General features: G+C 41.1%; 1 protein-coding gene across 1 annotated transcript in view; it reads right to left on the reverse strand.

The window, feature by feature from the left end:
• The window catches only part of KIF13B (kinesin family member 13B), a gene marked incomplete at its 5' end in the record, with an annotated part of 127,798 nt that overhangs the window by 71,536 nt on the left and 28,416 nt on the right, over positions 1 to 27,846 (reverse strand). The window contains 3 exons of the mRNA XM_081997575.1: positions 381 to 473; positions 2,200 to 2,260; positions 4,408 to 4,420. Coding sequence (XP_081853701.1) covers positions 381 to 473; positions 2,200 to 2,260; positions 4,408 to 4,420 — 167 coding nt within the window. The remainder of the gene's footprint in view (positions 1 to 380; positions 474 to 2,199; positions 2,261 to 4,407; positions 4,421 to 27,846) is intronic.

Raw genomic sequence — 27,846 nt, forward strand, 5'->3', positions numbered from 1 at the left:
ACATATGTGCCACAATGAGAAAAATTAGGTGCACAGGCATACTCATTTTTGGATATTACATTTAAAATTATGATTAAAGATTATTCCAACTACAGAGGTAGAAAATATGAGTGATGCACCGAACTCAAGGACAGTCATGATCATTCCAAAGACAATAATCTAAGGTGTGAGATATAAGGGTAGCCAGCAGCAACAAAATCTTGATTCTCATCCTGTCCACCTCATATCTGATGTTACAAAAGAGAAAAACATTTCTTATCTAGGCATTAGATAAGGCATTTCTCCTGGAACAGTGTCACAACAGCCGTGAAAAGAGTCTCCAGTCACAGGGTAACACCTTTGGGGTCAAAATTTTTTGCTTATGTCCAGAGGGGACTTACCAGTTTGCCCATAGGCAAAGATGCAAGCATTATAGCCTTCAAAGGCATTCTGAAGAATATTCTCTCCAAGGCACTTGAAAACAACATCTTGACCTAAGAAAGAAAATACACAAGCTAACACTCCAACAAAGCAACGGATTCCCCCTGCCCCTTGGCTTGGATCCCTCAATAATTATGTAAAAGCAAACAGTGTTTTCCTGCTGTTGTTGCTCAAATAACACATTTAGCACCCAGTATTTGTTCCCTCTGCAAGAGCAAGACCATAAGCTAGTAGACGTGCTCCAGATTTATGCTACTGTAAAAATTAGAAGCTGTGATTATCATGCATATTCCTGTATGTGCTTAAAACAACATCCTATCAATGTTCATACTCAGAATTTTTATCAGCAGAAAATCTACTACCAGTTCTAGAATTTCATCCACCAGTGAATGACACTACCTCAAAATACACTCAACCCACACATTTTAACAACTGCCATTTACAGCAACTAGTAGAGCGCTAGATAACTTTACTGTATATGTACAAGGCATTAAATACCACCACAAGGAGATTTTTGCAGAGAAGGAATCACAATATGTGGGAGATATTATAGTACAAGACATGCATTACCAAAATACGGGGTACATCACTTCTTTTGTAATTGTACTAAATCTGCAGGAACAGCTTCTCAGCTCCTTTTCCAAGCAGAGGCAGAAATGCTTAATATATTTGGGTATTACCTATTTAAACAAAACCTCTATTTTCAGAATTTTTACAAGCAGAGGAACTAAGCTCTGAACAAGACATGGTAGAACTTTATGGACTGAAAAGTCCTCTCAAATACATTAATGTTCCTGGAAGCTTTTCCTTTCTCCCATCGATTGAAGTCTGTACCTTTACATCTAAGCCCGCTCAGAATTTTAGGCATGCAAAATTCCCCATCAAAATTACTCATAGCTGTGCCTAGCTAAGCACAGTGGAACGGTTTTGGACTAAACACTTCCAATGTGTAACAGACCATCATGTAAGTTACATAAGAGCCTCTGTTAGTTTGAGAAACAAAAAATGTACCTTCCTGTGTGATTTGTGTCACTGAAAGTGTCACAGTTTTCTCAGTTCCTCACTAAATTACTATTCATTAGTTATTTGTTAGAGAAACTAAAACCTAGAAGCATATGCATCTTTTACTTTTCCTGTGATTTTTAAAAAAATAAATGTAAACAAGTTAACTGATTCCCAATTTTAAAAGATAACACATATGAAAGCAATAGAACATGAGTGGTAAGCCCAAATATATTTCATATTTTACTGTAACTAGTTGCCAAAATGTGTCATAATAATACACAGAAAACTTTTAATTAAATACACTACACATTCTCACCAGACCATATCAATTCACATACCCTTATATTAGATTAGGCTTTTTTAAATACTCCATTATTAAGTTCTAATATGATGCCAAACTCCCATCGGCACTGTGAAACATGAAATTACATATAGCGACGTTCCTCAAATCCTGAAAATAAATTAATTTGATGCTTTTAAAATTATGGACTTGGAACAGTATTTTAAATAAAGATGTAAATATGAGTAACCCATTATTGTGACGGATTTCTCGATTTCCTACTCTGCAATCGGGTAGCAATGCCGATTGCTATTACCATCTTTAGAGAAGAGAAACAGGAGTGACTGAAGATTTTCCTTTGTCTTTTGACAACAAGCAGTCATATAGGGGAAGGCACTTTGTGCCATATGGTCTGTGGCCTTTAGTAAATACTGTATTTTAATGAGGTCATTTGGACTTGGAGGCAACAAGCGCAAAGCTACAGTAAATATTACCTGCATATTTTTCTTTGACAGATTCATCCATAGACCAAAAGCAGTGATCGTAAGCAAACACCTGTAGGAAAATAACCAGGAGGACACCTTATAAAAGCTGTTGCCAAATCAAGCCCGTTATCCAAATTTTGGATGTAATGTAAAATAAGTCTCTGGTTTTATCTTTTATTTTTATATATAATAAAATATAAAATAAATATCTGTATTACGTTGGTTAACATCATGTTCCTCGAGGCCATTCTGAACATAATACACATTCCCACAGAATTACTTATTTTCCATGAGTTTGAAGCCTAAACAAACACTGCATCTTCCTATATGCAAGCCTGGTCCTTGCTTTTATTTGTTTCTTGTTTTTATTTTGTCCTTTCCACTGTGCAAATCCTATTCCATGCTTCCCCAAAGCATTCCATGTGGCAACTGAGTGGATGTCAAGGAGCTCTCCTTCTCTTCCTGCAAACCCATCCTCACGATTCATTTTTTGCAAGACTTTCTATTTTGCAAACTGACAGATGTCCCCTGGCCGCTTCTGCCAACCATCTCCCGGTGCCTCTTGTGTGCATAAATTAAAACCATGCCTTAGGGTTAGGAACCTCCGTCCGTGCAAAAGGAGTTTGTATTTATATACCGCTGACAAACAGCAGCAGTCATCACCAAAGTCTAATACTTTTAAAGAAAAAAATAGGACTAAAAATGAGTTTTAGCATCAGAAGAGTAGATAGGAAATCTTATGTTTAGATAGGAAAGTTTCAATTTTGTGGTAAATCCATTTAAAGGTCCACAGGCACCTATCGTCGTGAAAGCTACTCTCCAATAAGACAGGGCATATTTTGGGACCACAGGCTGCAAAAACAGCAGTTTCAAAAACAACTCCCCTGGATACATATTTGTAAGAAAAAAAAAAAAATCAAGATAATATCTGACCTACATTCACACAGGCAAAATTTGCTCTGTAGGACATAAGAAAAGGGAAATGCAATGTGTTGCTCTTTGGCTGTTTATTCTCCCTGAAGCTTAATGAAAGCCGCTCTTTCCCCTAGACGTCCCGTATTGCTGCGTAGCTGATCTTTGCATCACTTCAGGTCACGCTGGCAGAGCAAACACACCATGTCAGCATCTCACATCTACCTTCTGAACCCTCATTCCATTATTTCTGAAAATTTCATTTTATTTGTTAAGACATTTTCGTGTTCCATTTTAGCGAAGTCTGTTGTCTATATCCTGAAGGCACTAACCATGAACTAGCATCTGCACAGGTAAGCAAACTCAACATTTCTTAACTAATAAAGACTGTAGGAACAAAATATGTTGCATCATACCTATATTAACAATGAGAAAACCCTCAAAAGAAATACTGAGTCTGTAGTGAAATACCTCAGTTATAGCATTTCCTAATAGATTGTATCATGGAATCTGAAAAATCATTTAAGGACTCATGGAGCAATACAGCAAATCTCCTTCAAGTATTTATACTAGCTAAAATACAACAATTATGCAAGAGTCAAACGTCCATACTACCAACACATCCAAACTCAATACCTACGTTTATGAAAATTCTTAGTATAGCAAAATCCTTGCAATCTAAATAACTTACCTTCGAAACTGTATTGCACTTTTTTCCCTACACTACATTCATTTCCCAGCATCAAGAGATAAAAGTAATTATTTTACATCCTCTAATTGAGGAAACAACAGCCTGTTTATTTAAGATTAAGGAGTTTTGGTTCTTTGAATTTATTTATACAATTAAGCATATTATTATAACATCCCATGCCTTCAGAGCATTTAATAAAAATCACTGGCTATATGACCACATCAATAAAGCTGAATCCTCATACGCTGGGACAGAGATCCATATCTGCATACTGAATAGAGTGTCACGGGATCATAAGCCGTAACAACAAAATGAGTTTGCTTTACCACGAATACCAGAAAATGTTTTTAAAAGCCCACAAATAACAAGTAGTCTTCCATTCCCAGTCTGTAATGCTGAGTATGTATGTTCTCATTTGTTCCCGTGACTCATTTTTTGGCACAGGCTGCACAGTGCTCTTTTGCAGCGAGGAGATGCTTTGAGTTTCTTACTGAACAGCTGATCAACTACAGAGCTGTTTTTTGAGATGCTTTTAGTATTTGGATAACCCAAGATTGAACAAGTGATACAACAATTTTTCACACACTGATTCAACATACAATAAAAGCCCTTACCTTTGGTTGGCTTCTACTGTTCCCCGAAGCACCAGAAGCAGAAAGGATTTGGTATAGGGTTGGGGTAAGAAAAAGAGAGACAAAAGAAAACCAAAGACTGTTAGTTGCAGTGATTTGAGCTTAATTATTCTATCATTAATACCTCATCATTGGAATGCTGCATTTAAGTAGTACATTTCCTTCCTCAGTTCTCCCCTTGCTTACAGGTCCCAAGTAATTTTATAAACCAATGCTTATCTCTTTTAAAGACTAAGATCTGAGATGTTGCTCTGAGTAAGTTGATTTTGAATTCAAAGCCACTGATTTTCCTCATGCTGCTACCATCTCTTCCTCATTCTTCCCTAGCTGTTTTTCTCTTGTCACACTTCTTTCTTTCTAGATTTGTGGGTGTCACTGTCTCTTAAAAACAAAGTACCCAAGCAAAGTAAAAATTTCGAAAATCACTTGAACAGGAACTTCAGGAGAGTTATACAAGAGGAAATCTCAGAGTCCAACCCTTGGACTTGCCCAGCTCAGCTCTCTCAGTTACTGGGACAGCAGAGGAAACATTTGTTTCCCTAAAAGAATGAGCACAAAATAGAAATTCATTAGTCTGTTAAATGCACAACTTAAAAGTTTGTTTGGGCTTTTTGAGGGCTTTTTTTTTTAAAAAAAAAACAACTAGTACAAAATTTCTGGAGTGACCTCTAAAATAACGGCACAGATTCAGTCAGTGCCCCGACAGCAGGTTACCCAGCCTTCCCACATACAGAAGACTGAAGAAATGCAGCAATCACACACCAACAAGGAACCAATGTTCTCCTTGTCCTGGACCTTCCAAATGAGGTTATGAAGCTCTTGACATCAGTAACAAGTAAAGTCTTGTGACAAGCATCACTGATTTCTTTGGAACAGAGCAGGAGAAAGGCATGGGAGCCACATAAGATTACTCTCAGAGTTCTTGCTGCTCACATGGGTTGAGAAACGAGTTTAAAAATAGTAATTTCTCAGCAGTCTCTCTCAAAAATAATTATTTATTAAGCAAGTCCATCATCTCTTTTTACTCAGGCTTAGATCTAACATGCATATCTGTTTGACATAACAGGAACGACGGTGACTTTGGATAGCAGCAGCTGGCGTGACCCTCTACACAGGATGATTATTTAAGTCAAGGTTACCCCATGACAGCCATGTCACAGGGTCATTCAAGTACGCAATAACAACATGACCACTTTCCCCCCTGCCATCTGTCTGACTTTGAATAAAAGCTCTCCCAAGGTCCTTGGCAGCACGCTCGGTGCAGACTCTCGACCGTCTCTGTTGCTCCTGGGTGGGTCGTAGATATGGAGGCAGACTGAGGGAATCTCCTTCACCAGGGCTTCGATCCAGACACAGAGACACCAGAGAGCCTGTCTGGATTACTCTAAGAGAGATGCAAGAGCATTTCGTTGGCTGGCTGTGCTCTGAAATGCTAGTGGAGCATTTCTGCTCAAGGACTTCACTGGAAACCACTAAGTGGCTTTTGGGGGAGCTCCTGTTTACAAAGCAGGCTTATCCCTATTCCTACAGGAAGATCATTCTCGTTGCAAAAGAAAGAGAACAGCAAGCCTGGATTCTGAGTTTGAGTTTAGCACCCAGAGATGTGACACTCTGCATTCAACAAGCAGTTACGCTCATCTTCCCCGGCCCAGTTCCAAGGCAGGATTTATATCGCGACAACGCAGTTCATCTTTCCAGCCCTCAATACAGGCTGCATTATTGAGTGTTTGGATTAAAGCAGCAATAAGGATATAATCTCAGAAGTCCTATCAATACATATACAATTTTAAGAGGATGGATCATGCTAGGCTATGAAGCTATCAAGCTTCATGTAAGACCTTTAGTCTCATTTTCTAAAGAGCTGCACAAACACACAAAACCATGTCTCGCTTAATCCAAACATGAACAAATGGAAGCCCTACATCTAAGAAACCCAGGGTACAGCGTTCAGGATAAAGGCTATCTAGAGCTGTTGCTTGTTCTGTGTAATTTGGACCAAGAGAATGAACCAGACAAACGTTTCCCTAAGGAAAGCAGTAAGGGTGCACACGGTGTTACGCAGCATCGTGCTGTGCACATACGAACCCACCAACGCTGCAGCTGCGTGCTGCGATAGCTGGACCCAGAAACCCGTGAAAAGATTGTAAGCCTGATTCGAAATCCCATGGGAAATGACTAGATACAGGGATACAGCACCCAGAGCAGCCTGCGTAGCTGCAAACACAGGCTGGAAGCGCCGGGTGTTTAGAGGAGGCTCCGTGCCCAAGCACGGTGCATTGCTATGGTCCATCTCACAGCCCACGAGGTGACCACCGAGCAACAGCATCGCCTATAGAGCGGGGGAGTACCTCTTCCAACAAAATACAGGTGACAGCAACGTATGCAAAGAACATTGCCTATGGTTAAGGCTGGCATTAGCAAAAAAAAAAAAAAAAAAAAAAACCCAGAGGATCCTGATATTGACAACTTTCTCAAATGCACCAGAAAGGTCCAGCACAGGAAGGGAAAACTTATCTTTTAGCTACTGAAGGATGTCACTAAGATGTTCTCAGCTACATATTTTCACTGGAATCCAGACTGACAGGACTTTCTTGCACCAACTCCCCTCTTTTTATCTTTTCAACACAATGTCAAAGAGAAGCAGGGGAGGGGGAATCTATTAGATCTATCTAGGGTTTCTAAGATTAAAAAAGGAGGAAGAGAATACTCTAAAAAAAACTGCCTACATTTATTACTATTTTATTTGTTGCAGACAAGTGGGTACATACGCTGTTTCAAGAGTGAATGAAGACATGCAGTCCTGAGTAATCATTTCTTTTTAAGCTAGCTCTTAGACTGTATAAGCTTCTTGACCAAGACACATTTGCTTTCAGATGAAAATGCCAGTGGTTTCACAGATCCCGTTCACAATTTAAACACCGGGTAAAACCAGAGCAATTCCCGGCTGAGACTGGGAATGTCCAACACCATTATTGCTTTTGGTTTTTTTTAACAAAAGAATAGGCTTTCCACTAATTAAATTATATAGTCAAGCACAATAAACTACTCTGTTCAGCCACAGCTGTTAGTGCTATTTTAGTAATATCTCAGATCAGTTTTTACTCTGGCTTTCCAGGTTCAAAAGCAGGGGGAAGGTATAGTGCCCTTAAGTATATCTGAGATTTTGCAAGCCTCATGGGGAAAAAACCACGGCAAATGGGCCGCGGTGAAACATCACTGGGAAGAGGCGAGGACAGGGCAGACCGTCCCTCCTGGCTGACCCGACAGCCTGGGGCCAGCAGCCAGCTGGCAAGTCAGCACGGGCTCTGCATCAGGCATGGCACAGCCTGCCGCTTGCCCAGCCAGAGATGGGCAGATGGGGCAAAGGTGCGAGGCAGCAAGTCAAAGAGCAGGGAAAAGAGGTACAGAGGCTGCAGGACATGATCTGACAAAACAGGCTTTTTTTTTTTTCCTTGTCTGTTTTTTTGTTTTTCTTTTTTTTTTTTTTTTAAAAAGAACATTTCCTATGCCAGCAGTGACCGCAACAACATCGAAACTATGAATTTGGTTGTTACTGCTCAGTGGCACAAGGCTATGCTGGATTTGGGGAATTTAAACATAACATTTTACCACTTCCAGAAGCTTCTGGAAACAAACATATAAGAAGAATTTGCAGATTAAAAAAGAAAAGGGGAGGGGGAACACTTACAACAGCAACTATGAATTAGGGAAGTCCCATCAAATCCTCAGAAACTTTTATTGCTTTCCACTTTCAATCTTCCATAACCACTGCAAAACTAAGCATGTCGGATTCCAATGTAATTAGCGCTATTTTATGCCCTTCAGCAGGAACTGCTCAGCATAAACTCCAGAAAGTAGCTAAGAACACAACTAGAAAAAAGCATACTGATGGGGAAAAACTACTTGGAGCTCAACAGCAGAAAGGCATCAGCATCGCCCAGCGATCACTCCGCAAGCCCCCATCTTTACGCTCCCGGATGAGTTAGCTTGCCTTAAATCAACTGGTATTCACACACATTTTATTAAAAGTAAAGTTGGCATCATGTGTCCCGGTAATTTATCCTTCGGATGCAGGAACAACTCCACTTTGTAGTTTATTTAACAACTCCACAAGTTTATTCTTCTTAAATTTGTACAGATGGTCCAAACGTTGTGTTTCTGATACTTCTTAAATCTAGTTATCAGGTAAACTGTTCATACCCCACATCACAGACCCCGTTATAACACTCACAACCATGATGCCCACTCCACATTTCCAAGCAAATCTGGAAGAGAAACGTCATGTAACTATGTCTTTGTTTGCACACTCAGCGCACTTGGGAATATCAACGGGGCGGGACAAGAAGCCCTAGAGCTGCTCTTGGTATCAAGTCAAAGGAAAGAAACTGCAGCAGAGCACCTAAAGGACTAATGTCTGATGACCTCCAGAGGTCCCTTCCAACCTCAGCCATCTGTGATTCTGTGATTTTATCAATAATTTGTTGCAGATAAAAGCAGTACAGTAACTATGCTGGGTTCTCACACAAACACACAACTGCATCATATTTCAGCTATTACTCAGAACCAAATAGCTAACGTTACACTGGGCAGAATTAGTTGTCCCCACAGATCTTTCTTTCCTTCCTTTCCCCAGTTAAGTATGCCCCAAATAGCACCTGCACAAAAAACCTTGGACTATAAGGCTCAATTTCTTTTGTGGGTTCTGTACAGTGTTTTCCCTTGCTCCGTCACCCTCAGTCACCTGCCATGAGCTTCCCCGCTCAAACTCACACCACTACCTCTGAGGAAAAAGCAACCCCAAACCAACACAGCAGGGCAAGTATGCTTGGGAACACCTCCGAAAAATCAAATATCACATTCACAGAACCTTAGCACAGAGCTTTACTAAGCAAACGTAGGCTCTGTTTGAAGAGCGGTGGGTTAAAAGGTAACGGCTTTCATGATCTGAAGGGTTTTTCAAGAAAATTCATCCTCCAAACAAGACTTTTGAGTTTGACCCCAGCTATATCTCAGAGAGTAAATACTGGGTGTAAATGGAGCTGAATACCCAAAGGATCTGTGCGTCGCTCATGCTGCCTCAGCACTAGATACCTGCCTGTAACGGGAGGCAGGATTTAACAAATCACTACTTTGCGGTCTTTTATTTTGAAATAACAGGGCTTATGATTTTGAAGTTTACCTTCCACTGGGAAGAAGCAAATATATCCTCTGCTGTACTACAGGAGCTTCCTAGTGTGCAGAAGCTGATAAGGTTTGGAGGAATTACTGAGGAGCTCTAGCACCAGCAAGTCTCGGAGCAGACAACTTCAGGCACACCAGATAAGGATGTAGGCACAAAAGAAAATATCAGGAAGATCTCGCATTTCTTGAAGCTTGGGAGCCCTGTCATCTTTCTGAGGCAGATTCTTTAACTGGTAGCATTTTTTTTTCTATCCGAATAAAGGATTCAGGATAAGGCTTTTTGAAGTGCCAGCAGTTAGTCAGAAAAGACACAGCAATGTTCAGAGTTTTACTGTTTAAATTTCAGCTGCAGAATTTCTTTCCTGGCAGAAAAGAAAGCCAGCCAATGGTAAAATAAAATTGAGACAATAAATGTAATTATTTTACTAGCACAGACATAACTGAAAGACAGCAGTATGACAAATGATAAGAAATAGAATTCATCGAGAAGCTGTTTCCTCTCTTTCCGCATAACAGACAAATACAACTTGTGACACATTTTGCTGCTGCTAGGCATACAATGAGAGGAAATGTCAACTAAATCAAGTTTGATCACTTCAGTCTTCTTTACCCTACCATACTTTGAAATCCATTTTCCCAGAATATTTCAGAAAATAAAGTGCCTAAGGTTGTTGTGTTTAACAGTTTATAAATATTCTTTCCCCATTTTTTGCATGTAGACCAAGCGGTATCAATACGCTGAGTCCCACTAGACTCCAATTTCTGGAGGATATCCTCCAATTAATACTGTTCTTACAGAGTCTCCATTTTAACTCCGTACCAATACGGAGCTCTTTGGATGAAAACCACTCCGCCCTATTTCAGCAAAAGATTTTTTTTTTTTTTTGTGAACAAGAAACAGCCTCTTTAAAATAAAATCCTCAAATATGTCAAAGAAAATGTGAAAGAGCATACACAGTTCAAAGCCTAAACTTGTGCAGCTAAAAGGAACAAAAGTAATCACTGTTACTTGGAAAATTCCTCCAGTGCTCCAAGGCATTCCAGGCATAGTTGGCAGTTACTTAGTTTCTACTGACAAAATTAAAGAAAAAGGAAAAAAAAAAAGGGGGGGGGGGGGAGAACCCCACACCAAACCCCAAACCCAAAAACCAAACAACCCAAACCCCCAAAATGAAGAACTCGGGCTGAACAGCAGCTTTGTGGGTTTGGGGTGTTTTCTACTTGGAGCTACGTTTTCTGTATTGTTACTACAATAATCTGCTTAGTCCTGACCACACTGAAGCCGTGCATGTACCCCATAAAGCCTGTGTTATGACAAGGGGATTACAACTTTAGCCTTTTGTTTGTAAACACTTAGATGTCGGGATACTATTGTGCTCTAGAGAATGTTTGGTGAACAGCCAGGACCCAAGCTTTCAATTACTATTGTGATTTTCAATATTTTTTAATAAAGCTTGATGTAGCTACCATTTTATAGCCGGGGAGGGAGAAGAAAGAGCCCTCATGATCTGGCAGCCTGTGAACTCCCCCGGTAGATCTCCAGATGGAAGTGCGACTGTCTTGGCCCTGGGATCTGGCAGAAAACCCGTTCTGCCTCCGGGACAACGGCACAACTCGCTTTAGCCGAACGCGGGCTCCAGGCCCATGCGACGAGCTCCCGAAGGGGCGGCCGGGGCGGCGTGTCCATGTCCGTATATGTGCACAGGCGTACGGAAGCACGTACGATACTCTGGTTCTACGGCATCAACCGATGCAGGCGTCTACATGCACAGCGTTCTCATGCAGTATGGGGCTAAAGGGGGCTAAAAAGCCATGTCACTGCTATACAGGATTAATTCCAGAACAATCTACTGCAGACTATGCAAAGCGCGGGGTTTACACGAAAAGTGGTCATTCAAATGCCACCACAAGCCATAGCCGTCCAGGATAAATCTAAAGTTAGAGAACTCGAAAAGGAGAGCCGTGCTGCAGGCTACTAAATCATTGGAAAGTATTTTGGAGGAAAATCTCTATACCTGGTAAAATAGCTATTGGGATAATTGTGTAGAAAAGCCTTCCTGATGTGGACGTAATTACGTGTTGTAAAAATACTTTCAATAACAGTATTTTACAGAAGGAGGAAAATAGCCTGTGTTTTCACAAGACATCTTTTTCCAGTGGCACAACTGGGTCTGCACAAACAGCGGTTGTAGGAGATTAACGGTGCATTAGAACGACCTTATCATACCTGTCATCAGAAAATAAAACCCCCAAACCCTCAACAGTATGACTGCATGAAGAATGAAACGAGCTCAACAGATCAGGCTGATATCTTACTTGGAATTCTTCAGGATTATCACCAGAGCTACCCCAAACGTCACGGCACTGAACAGCTGATTCTCTACCTCCCCTTCTCCCGCAAAGAATCCCAGAAAACCCCTTTGGCTGTGATATTAGAACCTAAAAGCTAATTTTTTTCTTCTTACTAAACTATTGCCTGACAATATACACATGCGGAACCTTTTCCACTCAGAAGTGAGGGTTGTCTTTCTAGGGGATCTTTGTTTTTAAAAAGCATTTTACTTTCCAATTAGATGAGTTTCAGCCTGTCCCCTTCACTTTCCCCAAGCCACAAACTCCTTATTTCCAAGAGGATCCAAGACTCCTGGTTCAAGGTTTTGTGCACGCTGTTAGCCCTAGTTCCTCTCAACATGCAGAATTAATTTGCAATTAATGCAGAAACCATGTTATGAAGCCCCAGTTTCAGAGCAGCGACCATTCTGATTTTTTTTTTTTTTTAGGTTTTTTTGGTGAGCAAGTTGACAATTCATCGTGCAACACAGTGCAACTTGTCTCTAACGTAACAGTAACCTGCAGAGAAATAATAACTGTGTTTAAACCTCCTTAATTCTAGCTTCTTCATTGTAAGACTTTAAAATGCCTGGTTTTAAAATGTAGGCGTTTCCTAGAAAAGTGGTTTTGACTTCAGTGCATGAGTTTGTGTGTGCATTTATGGCAGAGCTACCAGGGCAGAGGACCTGTCACCAGGTCCCCCTGGGAAAAAAAAAAGGTTTCAAAACAACTTTTTCTGTGCCTGTTTTCAGTTAGCTACAGCAGTCTAGAGCAATATTTTTGACAGATTTGTCTCACTCTTCTCACTTGAACATGATCTCAAGGCTTACCGCAATTCCTTGTTGCAAGATGGTTTTTCTTACAGACTCAGCAAAAGCGTAAAAGTTGGGAAGATGCCAAACTGATGCCACTACCTCCCCCACTGATAGAAACTGTCCCAGACAACCTCTCCAGCCCCCTCGACTCACTTCCCTTGTGCAGGATCTGAGAACTGTCAACACTCCCTCACTGCAGAAAGAAAAACATGCTGACATCCCCAGAAATTTCTAAGGGGAGTCTACTGGTAGTTAGAAGTAGAAAATAAAGGTGGGAAAGAAGGCATGGGGGAGAGAATTGCTTTATGAGTGCCTAGGAATAAAAACAATTTTTTTTAATCCATGAAAGGGTATTTTAAGAACTTTCAGTTCCGCTAAGTTCAGTATTTCCTCCTTTTGTAGATCAGCCAGCTGTACCACCCAATTCATAAACTCATTAGGAGGTTTTACCTTCATCCAGTTTGAGTTTGCCTGTCTTCCTTGAAAACACTAATCGATGATCCAGAATGATTTTGGAAGAGAGCTGATATTTTTCCACAGACTTGGTTATATTTACACACACATACCTATACACAAACGTGTGCATCCAGTATTATTTGACGAAAAGAGAACCCATTTCAGCAGCCCTCTGCCTCAAACAAAGAAGAGAACAAAAGAGTAGTCCATGCTAAAGAGCCATTCACAGGAGTATGAAAGGTTCTGCAGCCATGGAGTCTCCAAGCCTCCAGAGTAGCCCACAAGCTCTTCACCCTCATATTAAGTGGGCAAATATTGCAAGTTACAGAAATTACTGTAAGGACTTTTCAACCCAGGGAAAGAAATGATTTATTGAGAGCATTCAAAAAATTTTAGCAATGTTTTCTATTTCTTTTCAATACGCACTAACTGCCCCTAAACATAATGTGTAGAAGAGGTGCCTCTCCTGTGCTTAATTGTCTTTTGAGTACTTGCTAATTCCCTATCTACTGTCTCTCTGCCAAATTACTTAGGCAATGAAGAAGCTCTATACTATAATACGTGCTACCACATATTTTCTGTTGTGAAGACCACATCCCCAAAGAACTTACAGTCATTTATCTCATGATTGTCCATGAAAATTCTGTTAGATTATGACAAAGACTGCAACTGGGGAGATACCTTCCAGCTTGGTGGTCTAAATAATAAGTCAAACTATCTCCTTCACCTTGTTTCTTGGTTCCACAAGTTTGCCTTGTCTTCAAGTGAATCCTCCTCTCTTTGGAAAGGGTGATGCCTGTTTGAGGAAATGCATGGACTCAGTTCTCTCACTTCTTTAGCAAGTCCACCAGCCACTAAGCAAGCAGCTAATGTTTGAAACTGCTACAGTTCAAAAAAAGAACAACGTTGTGGCCGCATTTTGTAAAGAAATCAATCTTCATGGTGTGTTTTGTATATGCAGTATATTTACAAGGTTGGGAATTTCATTGGATATAGTGTCCAGTTACTTTCTGAATCTCGGTGCAATTTCAGCATCACTGGGTCTTCAGCAGTTGAAGACAGCAGTTCTGGGCACATGCAGTGCAAAACCTCATACCTCAGAGTCATTTTTGGTGCCTTCAGAACCAGGCAGCTGCTAAACAAAGCATTATTTTCATGTGGCAAGTCTATTCATGGCCTGTTTTGGATCCAACTCCAAATTAGGAACTCAAGCAGTATTTAAAACTATAAAACACACACACTGGAAACCACAAATTATGTTGACCTAGTTGTATATGAGGGGGAGAGATAAGAGCTGGAGGCAAGAAGAGATGGTTATAAGCATAGAAGTTATTTGTCTTGCCTCCACGGTTCAGTAACCGCCTGAATTTCCTTACTTCAGCACATACAGGTTTCATGATCACAGTGATAAGCCAGAGATTGTTGCACAGTATCTGCATACTCTCAACTCAAACCTCCCATCAACGACCAAGGAGCCCGGGAGGTGAAAGAGCAGCACAACGTATCTGACGCTGTAGTAAAAAAGGAATCCGAGAATGGCAGCTTGTCAAGACACTGGCATCTCAAAAAGAGCACTTCAAAAAACTTTGACATATATTAGAAGCCTCAAACATTCAGCTACAGTAAAATTAGGGTTTGATATCTCTGAAAAGAGGAAAACATGTCATACTGTCTTTCACTCTTCCCAAGAGCACAGACTACACGCTCTCCCTCCCCTGACCAACTCAATACTGCCTATATTCCTCCAACCCATTTTAGCAAACTCAACTGATAACGTGAAGATAAGAGAGCAGGCAGCAATCGATACCCGCTTTGACGGTTGCCATATGCTGAATGTCAAGAGAAATTTGAAGCATTTTGGCATCACACCGATACATTACTTCTTCATGAAGCTTTCAAGCCTTTTTACCTGGCACTCTATTTCTGCAAACTCACTCCAACAGTTCAGCAGCTGCAAGATCACAGTTCTGCCACGAAAGATGTTAGGAAGGGACTGCTTTCCTCACTCATGTCCCCACCACAGAAAGTGGGAGTTACTTTCTGTTGTCATTTTTCCAAATTATAATGAGCTCTCACTCATCTGGAATCTTACTACCAGAGTAGCTGGCATAAGAAAATAGACAAAAATCGTTGTCCCAAAGAAACTAAGACTAGAGAGAATTGTTAAGACAAGCAGCTTAAATCCCTTCATAGCCCCTCTGACTACTGTTTTGCAAGATAACATTTTTACACCAAGCTGCTCTTCTGCCTGACCCAGAAATCCATATCCTCAGTGTACCATTCAAATCAGCTGCTCTTTTCCCAGCATGAGGATGGGAAATAAGCTATAATTGACCTGTTTGCTGAGAAGCAAAGGGAAAATACAGTATATTATGAAAATTACAGGCATGACAGCTCGGCTCCCATGTTCCATATATGCCCTACTAATGGCTCAGAACCGCTGAAAAAATGTCAGTGCTCTAGGCAGAATTAAATATTTGCTTAAACCTAGAATTGCATGAAAGCCTATAGATGTGCATCAAGAACTTGTTCTGAAGACAAAAAAAACATCTTTGGAGTGAAAAGGAAAGACAGATCCCAGGCTTGTGGGCACACAATGCATACAGTAAAGCCAAGGTACAGCTGGATGTACAGCTGCGAGGTACAAGCCTGAAGCTGCAGCAGTCCTTAGCTACAAGACTAAACCACCGCTTGCATATTCAGGATTTCCATTCCCTTCTCTCTGCAAAATATCAATTTCTTCAGTATTTGGGGGTAAAAAGCCCAATTATGTCTTCCTAAATAAGTGCTACTGATTCACTGTAGCATTCCTCTGAGCCCTTTAATCTCCCAAATTCATCTTTTGTCCACACGATGAATTTACACATCTGCTTTGTCTATTCTTCTCCCTCCCACCTCAGCAAATCACTGTGGTCATTTTTAAGTGTAAGAAATATTTTGTGAACTATTCTTGAGTCAACACACCACAACTATTTCAAAGCACTGCAGTTCTTTCATGCCCATTGTGTTCCAATTGAAAGCTCTCATTTGGGGAATCAGATAATCCTAAAGTATTTAAAGGGGAAGGTCATTTTGAATAAGCTGTTATTACCTACTACTTGTTGCAATGATCTTTATATATTCCTGTGTACAAAAAATTCTTTCATTAAACACTTGTACCAACACCCATCACCTCCAAAAACAAGTCTGGCAGTTGCTTAAAGGCTTGTACATTATTGTTGGTAATTTATTCATGCTGGAAAAAAATAAGACTCAATAACAGGCATTAGCAGAGATGTATGACTAGTGGTACCAAGTGCAGAAGCTACAATGCAGACAGTTTAAAAGCATCTAGCCACAAATTAATTCAGAAGTTAGCTAGCTGGAATAGGCATTTTAACTGGGGTTGGTAAAGCTATATATATTTTTTGGCTGCCAAAACATTCTTCCAGAGACTATGGCCTGCAGCACTGTAAGAAGCAATCAAGGATTAAGTTATCATTTCACAGCGCTGGCAAGGGAATTCAGATATTTAGCAAGGTGAAACACGCACCGTACACCATCAGTTATCCCTTTGATCCAAATAAATTGTGTCAGACTAAATCCCGCCGTGTACTTTCCTGCCAACCAATCTCCCGGGCTCTGGACTTTGGCCAATGACTCATTCACTCTTGCCAAGTCTCATGTTGTCCCACGGCAGGGCAAAGACGTGTTTGCAAGGAGGATATAATTCCCACCCTACAGCAGACCGATGGGAGACTGTACCTAGTGCTCTGTTTAGGCATCTGAAGAGTGGAAACATGAGTCTTCCAATCTATCACCGACTTAGACCATGTATATTAAGCAATGCTTGAATAAGGGACACAGGGCTTTTAGACACACGATGTGAAGTTACACCCTGCAGGTTTTCAGCAGATTTCGCTAAATCTTTCAAAGGGAATTCAGGTAAATCCAGCAGCATTGGCAACAAACCTTTCCCCAGCGGCTTCGAAGCACCTAAAGGCCAAGGTCAGAGGCACCACTGAACGTGCAGCAGCTGCCAACCAGATTTCCTCCTTCCTCACTCTTATCACTAATTACTTCTAAGAGCTTCCCACAAGCAACACCATCTATTCGCTTCCTGCACTGCTCTTAAATAGAGAGCTGTTTATCTCCCCAGCATGCCTTTTCATTTGAAATCCCTTTCAACACCTCTCCCTGAAAAAAAACCAAAAAACCAAAGGCAATCCCAAAAAGGAGCCTTAAACTCTTTCACAACACTGTTTCTTGGAGCAAAAACTGTTTATGATTGTAGGTATTAGAAAAAAAGTCCTTTTCATGACATTATACGTGTGCTGTACAATGTGCAGTTCAGACCACTTAGAAGTTCATTTTATGTTCAAGTGTCCTGTGCTAGAAGAATGCAGCTGTGCAGCTATTGAAGTACCTAGCCTCTCACTTACACAATATAAAGGACCTCAAAATAGGGTAAACGGCACGTAGTACAGGGAACCACAGAGCTGGCTAGCAAGAAATGCTGCACAAGGGGCTGCGTATGAATGAGTCTTCATGTAGCCACCTTGGATAGATGTATAACAACTGCAGGACAGATCCTATGGTAGTTATGAATTCAAAGCTCAGAGCCTTTTTCTTGACTAGGGCATCTACGATGTCTATCCTGGATGATGACAACAGTTGTTTGGCTTTTTTGTGAACTGGCTTTTTAGAAAGTCCTAGTGAACAGAGCAATCAATCACCCAGAAACTGAGACCTGTGTGCTGGTCCCCACTGCCAGGAATGACTAATACAAAATGCATACTGAGGCACTGCAGAAAATGTAGAAAAATAGCTCAGTTATCACTGACACTGTGCTATAGCCCTGTAAAATGTTAATTTGCTAGAGAAGCTGAGCTAGTGAATTTGCTAGAAGAATTTGCTCTTGGAATAGCCTGCGGCCTGGTGGTACGGGACTGGTTTTCACCTCCGCAAAACTTTGAGCAAAAGTTTCTGTGAAGTGTCACCAGACAATTCTGCCATAAAGCATCATAAAGAGGGGGAAAAAAAACCCCTAATAACACAGAACAGCAATCACATTTTCTTGTTGTAGTCTGATGAAATTTCTTGCTCATACTTCTTCACCTAAACTTGCAGCTTTTAAAAATAATTCTACCATCACCAAAAGACCACAGTTTTAAGCAAATGCTGTGTCATTTCTTTATGAAGCAAATGCAAATGTAGCATATGTTCCATGTGGGTTCCGTTACAGTTTGGGCACAATATGTTCTGCAAAAAGTTGAAACTCTGGAAGCGTAAAACCCTAAAACAAGATAAAGTCAACTCCAACCTAAAATTTGAACTAACGTTTACCTTCTCACACTGTTCTTCTGTTCCACAGTAGCCACCAGCACCAGATACTTGCTAGCAGCACACAGCTGGTTTCACTTAAATTTGTCTTTTCCTTTTCCAACTATCTATTTGGGAGACAAAGCGTGGTACGTGCCATGTGGAAAAGTGTTTAATATTTTGTGGTCTCAGTGATTATTTCCGTGATAGTATGATAGTTAAGTAGCCATTCATTTTCCCAAAAAACAACACATAAAGGTGCTATCAAATAAACTCGTCAGCTCCTGATGCCAAGTTTGCATTGCAAAGAAGCTATTTTAAGTCTGCAAGTGAAGGCTACGCAGCTAGTTGCTGGTATTCATAAACAGTAACGAGATGTAAGGCTTTCATGTGTACTGAAAGGAGCCAAATGATGGTTTCTGCTGAATTCTAGCTTTGAACTTCCAGATTGCCGGCTGGTTTTCTCTTCTGACTGAAACGTCTTCCTTTTAGATGCAACTGGTTGCCTGCTTGACTGCGGTTCATATGGGATAGCATATGCAAAAGTGTTTTATATGACACAATCATGATTTAGCACTATACAGAGCAGTGCCCCTACAAACAATAATAAATGCAGATGTTTCTACATGTGTCTTGAGAAACCCTTTTAATTAAACATACACATCACCAAGAAAAGCATTATTTTTACTACCACTAAACCAAATTTAGACATTACAAACGTGCTGTACAATAGCTGCAGTTAATCCTGAATTACAGAAAGCAGTTACGAGGATGTATGCTGAGGAATAGGAAGATATTAGAATTTTAACAGAAACAGGACTGACTTACTCTCAAAAAGCCTGGAACAACTGCTGTCATAATGAGCCACACTTTGTTTCTACAAATCCAAAAGACATCAGACCATTTTGAGAAGCTGAAAGCCAAATACTAAATTTTCCATTAGTTTAAGACTATACATCTAATGCTTAACACTCAATACTTCATATGGGATAAAAAAACCCAATCATTAATCACACGTACTCTTCTTCTAAAAATGTCACTGCTGGATTCCCTGGTTACTGCATCATCCACTCAAATTCAGAAAGCAGCTTCCCAGTCACGCTGAAAAAAACCCAACAATCTGGTTGGGAACATAACTCAGCATGGAATTTGAAAGTCAGCTGTTCTCCTTCCAGTTTGTATCATTACCATTTAAAATGCTGTGCAGTAAGAAACACCCAGGTTGTAACCAAAAAGACGACAACCCTTCCCAGTGAAGTAGGAGGATGAAATTCAAGCTTCAATGCTACGTGGTGAGAGAGAAACTCCAATGGGCAGCAGCTGCAATTCTTTACACTTAGACCATGTATATCAGTTAAACACGACTGTCTTCATTTCCATGTAGATGTTTTCCTGACTATAACTCTCCTGAACAGCGCAGATGTATCAACTCAGTTGCATGTTGCTTCCTTACAAAATACAAGAAAAACCCCAACACTACACACACAAGTTGCTTAACAAAACATTACCTTTAATGTCTAACATCTCTTTTGGTGGGGGTTAGGAGTGAGAACAGAAAAGGCGGTGCTCTGTTTGAGGGGAAGAGGAGTTATTGCATGAAAATGATGTACCCGTAGTCCTGTCAAAAATAAACTACAGTGTATTTGCGGATTAGCTGTTCACACTTTGCCTACCACTATGAACCATCACATATTCATAAAAGCAATAACTGGGGGGGGAATCCCAAAACAGTACTACTGATTAGTTTACAGACAAAGAAGTTTGCTATACACCACAAGCTAGCAAGTATTTAAAGAGAAACTGAACATCTGCAGCACAAGGGAAAAGGCAGACACGTAGCAAGTATTTCCCAACTGAACGGGGCTGGGGGGGGAGAGTCAACAGCCAAAATTGTCTTTGAGAGTTACCACATTGTCTGCTACATCTGGAGCACAGGGCTGAGATTAGGGAGACATGTAGACACCAGGGTAAAATCACTTTAAACAGCCCTACATGTATTTTTCTTTTTCAGATTCCCGGCTCTTGCTGGCAAATCACACAAGCCACGGCGGCAATGGTGGGAACCACAGTGAGAAAGATGTTATTTAGCTGTTCTACCACCTACAAATGCTTTTCAATCTTTTTTCCACCCACTTGATAGTACCGTAACAATTTTCTAAAGGGCCTGTGAGCCTCAAAGAAACAAATTTACGTTTACAGACAATAAACTTACTTTCTTCTGCAGATCCTTTAGTGACTGCGCATGACACCCATGCCCACCTCCCACAGCCAGTCCTAAAAGCACAGGTTGAAACCAACTCCTTTGGCTATGCTAGGCTATCCTCCTCCTCCTCCCACCAGCAGGAAAGAAGAAAGAAAAAGTTGTTAGTCTGCAGGCAGGTTGGGAGATTATCCAAGGTCAGCTGCTCTAGGATGAAGCCTGTGTTGCACAAGAAACAATCCGTTAACAGTTGTTTTCCCCAAAAATCAACCCTGAAAGTGCTGGGTAAAAGAAGTCTCTTTTCCCCCAGCATTTTTTTTTTTCAAAGGGAAAAGACCTAGTAGCTTACTTTGATAAAAACCACTTAACACATGTGAAATTAATATCAGACTTTCAGATAAAAGCCTGTGGACAGCATAAGAACTAAATATAACAGTTGACAAAGTAAGAGGAAAGAAAAGCAAAGGGATATTCATATAAAGATCCAATCACATGTTCTAGCTGAGTGAGTTCCTCAAAAATCAGGCTTTAGCATACTGGCTTGTTGCCCTCAGCTGCTGCTACGAGTTCTTTTTGAACACAGCCTTGATTTTAACATATGAGCTAATTTATCCCATGTTGGTGTTATTCAATCAGGTTTGGGGTGTGGTGTTTTTTTTTTTTTTGAAGCACCTTTAATTACGAGCATCAAATTCTCAGTCACATAAACACAATTATCTTTCTTTACAGAAAACTAGTCTTATGACAGTGTTGCACACATTTGGCAAAGCACATAAAAAAAGATGATTGCATTCATAAGCAGCAATACCCTAAAAGTTACCCATTTCTCTATTGCATTCAGTTTTCTGTAATATTAGATATATGTTTGCCATACCCCGAAGAATCAGCGATGATGCATTTCTAGAACCATTACAGGTAACTCATTGTATAAAATGAACTTCAGAGATTGTCAAGTTATTTGACAGCATTTAAAAGAGAAATAAACTACGAAAAATAGGAGAAATAAGCTCATACGGCTTCCACACCAGGCCACAAAGTTGCACCATCCTGCCTGCCTCTAAATGTCACAAAACTAAACATATGCAGAAAGGACATCCTAAAATCAAAGTGTTCGGATATATACAGCAGAACGAGGACAGCTTTTAGCTATGCCAATTTTATACCTTCATCAACTTGTCAGTATTCCTTTAACCTCATTAGTGTTGTGCAGCCAGTAGAACAAAATAGACAAGATGTCTAATTACCATAATTTGGCCACTCTGCCTTATAAAATCCCTCAGTGCTTATTCATGCAGCTGATTGAATGAGTCTGTCCAAGCATAACCACAAACACAGAAAAGATGCTGGATATTCAATTTTGTCATTTGATGCTACAAAAACAGGACATACAATTCTTTTCTATAGGTATTGGGGCAACAGTTATTACCATGTTAGAATTGTCCATGCTCTTGGAATAGGATTTCATAACTAGCCTCCATAAAAATAAAGACATAGAGAAATTTAAGGTGCTATTTTAAGCACAGGATGAAGAAAGGATATTTAAAGATGGAGTGTCACTGCTAGGTCATCTCACCCAATTTCTTTTGCTTAAGTAACAATCCATACCGGCTTCTTACCGTGCCTTACCTAAGAGCACCGCAAAGCGGAGTTTGCTGCCCTAACCTGCAGGATTTGCGGCACCGACATGAGTTCTCGCTGCTGAAACATACAGAACGAGCAGAGAGTACGTATCCTCGCTGGCATCCCGTACTGGCTCTAGGTATTGTCGTGTTGGATTGAGGGGGAGACAGAAAGGCACTGCTGCTGTTGTGCTGGTTACAGCACCCAGGAAATCGGTCTACAGTAAATAAAGCACTTTATATAAGCGGTACAAGTGTACATCAAAGGGGTGGAGGGGGAGCATCTGTATAGTTCTCTCCCTCCACCCCCAACCATAAATTAATGTTTTTGCAAGACTAAAGAAGCATGTAGGAATGCAGCTTCACCTTCTCAGCCGATATGACCGTCCAGGCATGTAGTGCCATATGGTTTTGGGTAGAACTGCAGTACCGAAAAGATACAGGCTTTTCAAACTCTCAAGCGTCAGAGCTGGAAAGAATTCAGACACTTGGCCCACACCGAAGATCTTCAAAACACTGTTTGTGTTTGTCTGTATATTAAAACCAAGCACCTGAAGAGACCCTCCCTTGCTTCTATCTCCCCCCTTACACCTCTGTTTTTTCCCCTTGAACTTTGATTTTCCCATCAGCAATTTAATGACTGAATGCTCCCAGAGGAAGAGTTGGGTTGTACAATTCCAAACATGCAAGTTTCCATTTATTGTTCCACAGAATTAGAGGAAAATCTAGCCTCTCCAAATACAACACAGCGTTTCAAACATTACATTTGCCTTCCAGAGTTGAAAGGGAAAGAAATCTGGTTAAAACATGACTTGCAAAAAGAAAGGAAGAGAAAATATGTTACAGACATAAAGCTCTATTGTAAGAGATTGCTTGAAAGGCTGCCAATGCTGCGATTTCCCCACAGCTTCTTTGTAATAAATACACATTATAAGCTTGAGGAATACCTAATATGATTTTTTTTTTAGCTGCCATACAGCTTCAAGTCGGGTTCTGATACCAAAAGAGAGACTTTAAAGCTCTCAAGCTTTTTTCAGACCTTCAAAGGTCCTGTGTCAAGTCCAGCGCTCCTTTCAGAAATCAGGCAGTTGACTTTGCCTGCCTAAAAATCACTGGGCAAAACCAACAGAAATTAGCAGCAAGAAATCAGATCTCTTAGTATCCTCTCCAAGCTATTTATTCTTCTCTAACGGAACATTTTTTAAGTTCAACTGCTAAATGTTGGGGTTTTTTCAATGATTTATGAGCACTTAAAAGAAAGATTCAATACTAAAAACCTCTCAAATAATACAACCCTTCATAGCACAAGTTCATTAGAAAGAAAACCATAGACAAGTACACATCTAAACATTCCTGTACTTGATGCGAAGAAAACCTTCATTAAAAATAACCCTGCTTACTTTAACTAATGAGCCTAGAGACTGTGTTTATCAATTAGCAATATACAATGAAGCAGGCAGTCTTTCAAGCACAGCGAGCTCACTCACTTGTTCTGCAATGCTTTTTATGTTCTTAAACACATCTATTGTGTCGCAGCATATAGATACAATTAAAAAAAACTACATTAACATTTTATAAACCTTGGTCTAGGCAATGCTCGGGTTCGTGAGTGCGTTTGTTGCCTGGTTCAATGGCATTAACTCAGCTACTTGTGCTATCAACAAAATCCACGCAGATGATTCAAAAGCAGACTACTTAAATGTGAAGCTTTTCTTTTTTTCTTTTTAAATAACAGAAGAGCATCGAGAGTCTCTTGAAGCCTCTTGCATTGTTCTCACCGTATAGATATGATAAAGGGGAACAGTAACTTACCCAAGGCTGTATGTGTTGGCAGCAGAGGCAGAGCTGAGCCTTCTTTATCCCCCCTCCCCACTACATGTTTTATTGCCTGTCATGCCAACCTAAGGAAGAGGGTTTCACAGCACAACTCATTTTGTCCAGCATCTAAGGGCTTTAGAAAGAAGGCAAGAGGAAGGAGGCTGTATTTTTTAAGACGTCATAGCAATATATTGCTCTGCCATTCAGGCACCAAGTTAACTGAGGTTTGTTCACAGAGCTGCTCGTGCCAATGCAACCAGCTTCTTGAACTGAATAGAGATAAACAGAGACTTCAAGGAGGTTGTCAGATGCCATCACATAGCCCATGTAAAACTTGACTTAAATGCAATTGCAAACAACTTACAGTATATTAGAACTGAATAAATTCAGTATGTCATTATATATCTGTACTACAACCATACACCATAGTTTAAGCCTTACCATCATGTCTTCTACATATTCAGAGATATTAAAGCTGGAAAGAACCGTTAGACAGCCTGACCTTGTAACACCAGCTACACAATTATACCCAAAAACTTGTGTTTGGCCATCACAGCTCCTCCTGAGAGCTCATTCTTACTCTTTCAAACCAGAGCCCATCGCTACCCGTCATAGTTTGCTCCAATAACTTTTGCTGTTAAATATGGTTACACATCAATTCCTAATTTGTATTTCTCTAGTTTTAGGCTTTCATACACTTAGTCTTTGCAGCACCCTTCCCTTCTTACAATGCAAATTGCCAAGATGATGACAGCACTTTCCATCACGCAGCAGTCATGTGGTAGCTCCAGCATGTGAGGTACCTCACGATTTATGACCCTTCAGTCTCTAAATCCTATTGTATGAAGACATAGTTGAGCAAAGCAAATTCAGTAATGAGACAAATACCTGCTGACAGTACGTATCTCACACACAAAATATCACATTTTATACTATGCTAAGGTGTCTTCTACTTCCAAACCTTCCCATCAGCTCTCCACATCAACAAGCAAATCAAAAGAATTAAGAAACAAAGGATAAGCAGCTAAAGCCATTTCATACTACTGACTTAAAACTATGTGACAAAGACTATCCGTTTCATATCATGGGAACAAATATTTTACTGAATGATTCCAGTAAAATCCCAGAACGAAAAATGCCATAGCAAAGAGCAAGTATGCAAGGCTAAAGCACAGAAAATGGTCTTGCTTTTATAGAACGACTACTGCAAAAGAAACCAAAAACCCCTAATTTTCAAATACGAAAGGGTAGAAATCAAAATTCTTTCTAGTTTTTTGGTTTTAGCTAAATAGAAAGCATTAGTCTATCAACGTGCACTTCGCATTTCTGTCAAGCAAACTGCAACACTAAGACTCCACTTAAATAGGGAACCCCAAATGAGAGCAGCAATCATCCTCAGCCAAGACTTCCATGGTATCAAAACAGTCTCGAGTGCCAGCAGATTAGCAGAGAATATCAGTATAAAAATGTGCTAAGGTAGACGAGAGAATATAATTAATCAACATCACTTAGACTGCTAGCAAATATCCTTGTCATTTCAACCAACTCAGTTGCCCCCTATTTACCTTTCCGCTTGCAGGATTCCCAGTCGAAGTGAGCGATGTTAAACCAGCATCGCTTTGCTGCTGACGCCGGTAGTTATCAGCAGTAAATCCTTCACTGCGATAAGCAGCCTCAGATGATCAAAAATAAGGTTTCTATCCGCATCAGATCCTCAACCACCGCTAATTAAAATCCTGATAAAACAGAACAAGCTATTCTGAAGCCGTGATTTATGAGATAAATATATTATATACATTGTTCGTTCTGCGTGCAAGGCCTACTTTTAACTGCCGGGAATAAGAAGTTCTAAAACATAGAGACATTAAAAATATCAGCGTAAAAACAATTCAAACCAGTCTATCCAACTTTCTAAGCATGTGGGAAGATTAGTTCAGTTCTCCACAGCGCAACCTCGCAGCACAGGAGGATCACACTTTCAAACTCCTGGACAGAGCATTAATAGATGATTCTTAATAACGACAGTTTTAAAAACAAAGACTTTGAGCCATGAAAGTTTGCAGGAAGGAACCTGCTCTGCCTGGATCTCACTGCTGTTGAAGCAAAGTCACTTTGAAGTTCTCCGTGGTCGCACAGTTTCATCTGTTAAATGGCAAGATAAACCTTCCGGGGGGGTTAAAATAAAACTCCAAGGCTTGCGGCTATTTTAGAGCTTCAAAGGGAAATGTCAGCCAGCAGACAAAACTGTCACGTACTCGCTTCTCTCCACCGATTCCATGAAATATTTTAAGTTATTGGTGAAGTAACTCATAGCTGTGTGATACTTCAAAATTACTAAAACGTTAATAGCATCTGTGATCAAATAAGGCAGGTAAACCAGGCCAGAGAAACTGCGCCCTCCAAAAGCGAGATTCACCCAAGACGACAGGAGATGCTACTTTCTGATGCTTCCTAGGAAGGGCTCAAGGTTGGGGTTGGCCTTCTGGAACTTAAATAAGCACCCTGCAGTCAGCAGTTCGTGGATGGAAAGGTGCTACTCAGACAAGACAGGACAAAAAAAAAAAAAGGTGACAACTCAGAAGAGTAGGGAACTGTGCATTCAGCAGCACAGGTACGGACAGCAGAAGCTTATGCCTGTCATCTTTGCAGGAGGCGCCGTGAAACAGTGGCTGCAGACAGCAGTTGACACCAGGGGTTCGGAGGGGTACAGCATGTGTATGTGTGTGTACATCCCCTACAGCAATGGTTCTGTCAGCATGGGGCATGCAGCATACCCCAGGAACCACAGGGATGGACAAAACCAAGGTGTCAGAGAACTGCTGACATGCTGCGTCAGACAAAACCTAACAAGGACACCCTCTCCAATCTTTCCATCCTTTGTCAGACATCCTGCCCAGAATCATTATGAAAAATGTAGGAGACCATTTGTGCTTTTGTTAAAGTGTGGACAATGTACAAGCCACCCAAACACAGCCTTACATACCAGCTTGGTGTTACAATTACTCTACAGCATTCAACAGCTGATTGTACATCTGGGTCAGGGCAACCCCGGTATCAGCACAGGCTGGGGGTGAAGGGATGGAGAGCAGCCCCATGGAGAAGGACTTGGGAGTCCTGCTGGGTGAAAAGCTGGACACGAGCCGGCAACGTGCGCTCGCAGCCCAGAAGCCACCCGTGTCCTGGGCTGCCCCCAAAGCCGCGTGGCCAGCAGGGCGAGGGAGGGGATTCTGCCCCTCTGCCCCGCTCGGGGGAGACCCCCCTGCAGTGCTGCGTCCAGCTCTGGAGCCCTCGGCACAGGAGAGACATGGACCTGCTGGAGCGGGGCCAGAGGAGGCCCCAGCGATGCTCCGAGGGCTGGAACAGCTCTGCTGGGAGGACAGGCTGGGAGAGCTGGGGGGGCTCAGCCTGGAGCAGAGAAGGCTCCAGGGAGACCTTAGTGCAGCTGCCAGTACCTAAAGGGGGCTTAGAAGAAAGATGGGGACAGACTTTTCGGCAGGGTCTGCTTTGATAGGACAAGGGGTAACGGTTTTAAACTAAAAGAGGGGAGATTTAGACTGCATATAAGGAAGACATTTTTCCCAAGGAGAGTGGTGAAGCCCTGGCCCAGGTTGCCCAGAGAGGTGGTGGATGCCCCATCCCTGGAAACAGCCCAGGTCAGGCTGGACGGGGCTCTGAGCAACCTGCTCTGGTTGAAGATGTC

The sequence above is a fragment of the Phaethon aethereus genome, assembly GCF_964289735.1.
Source record: "Phaethon aethereus genome assembly, chromosome: 3".
Taxonomy (NCBI): domain Eukaryota; kingdom Metazoa; phylum Chordata; class Aves; order Phaethontiformes; family Phaethontidae; genus Phaethon; species Phaethon aethereus.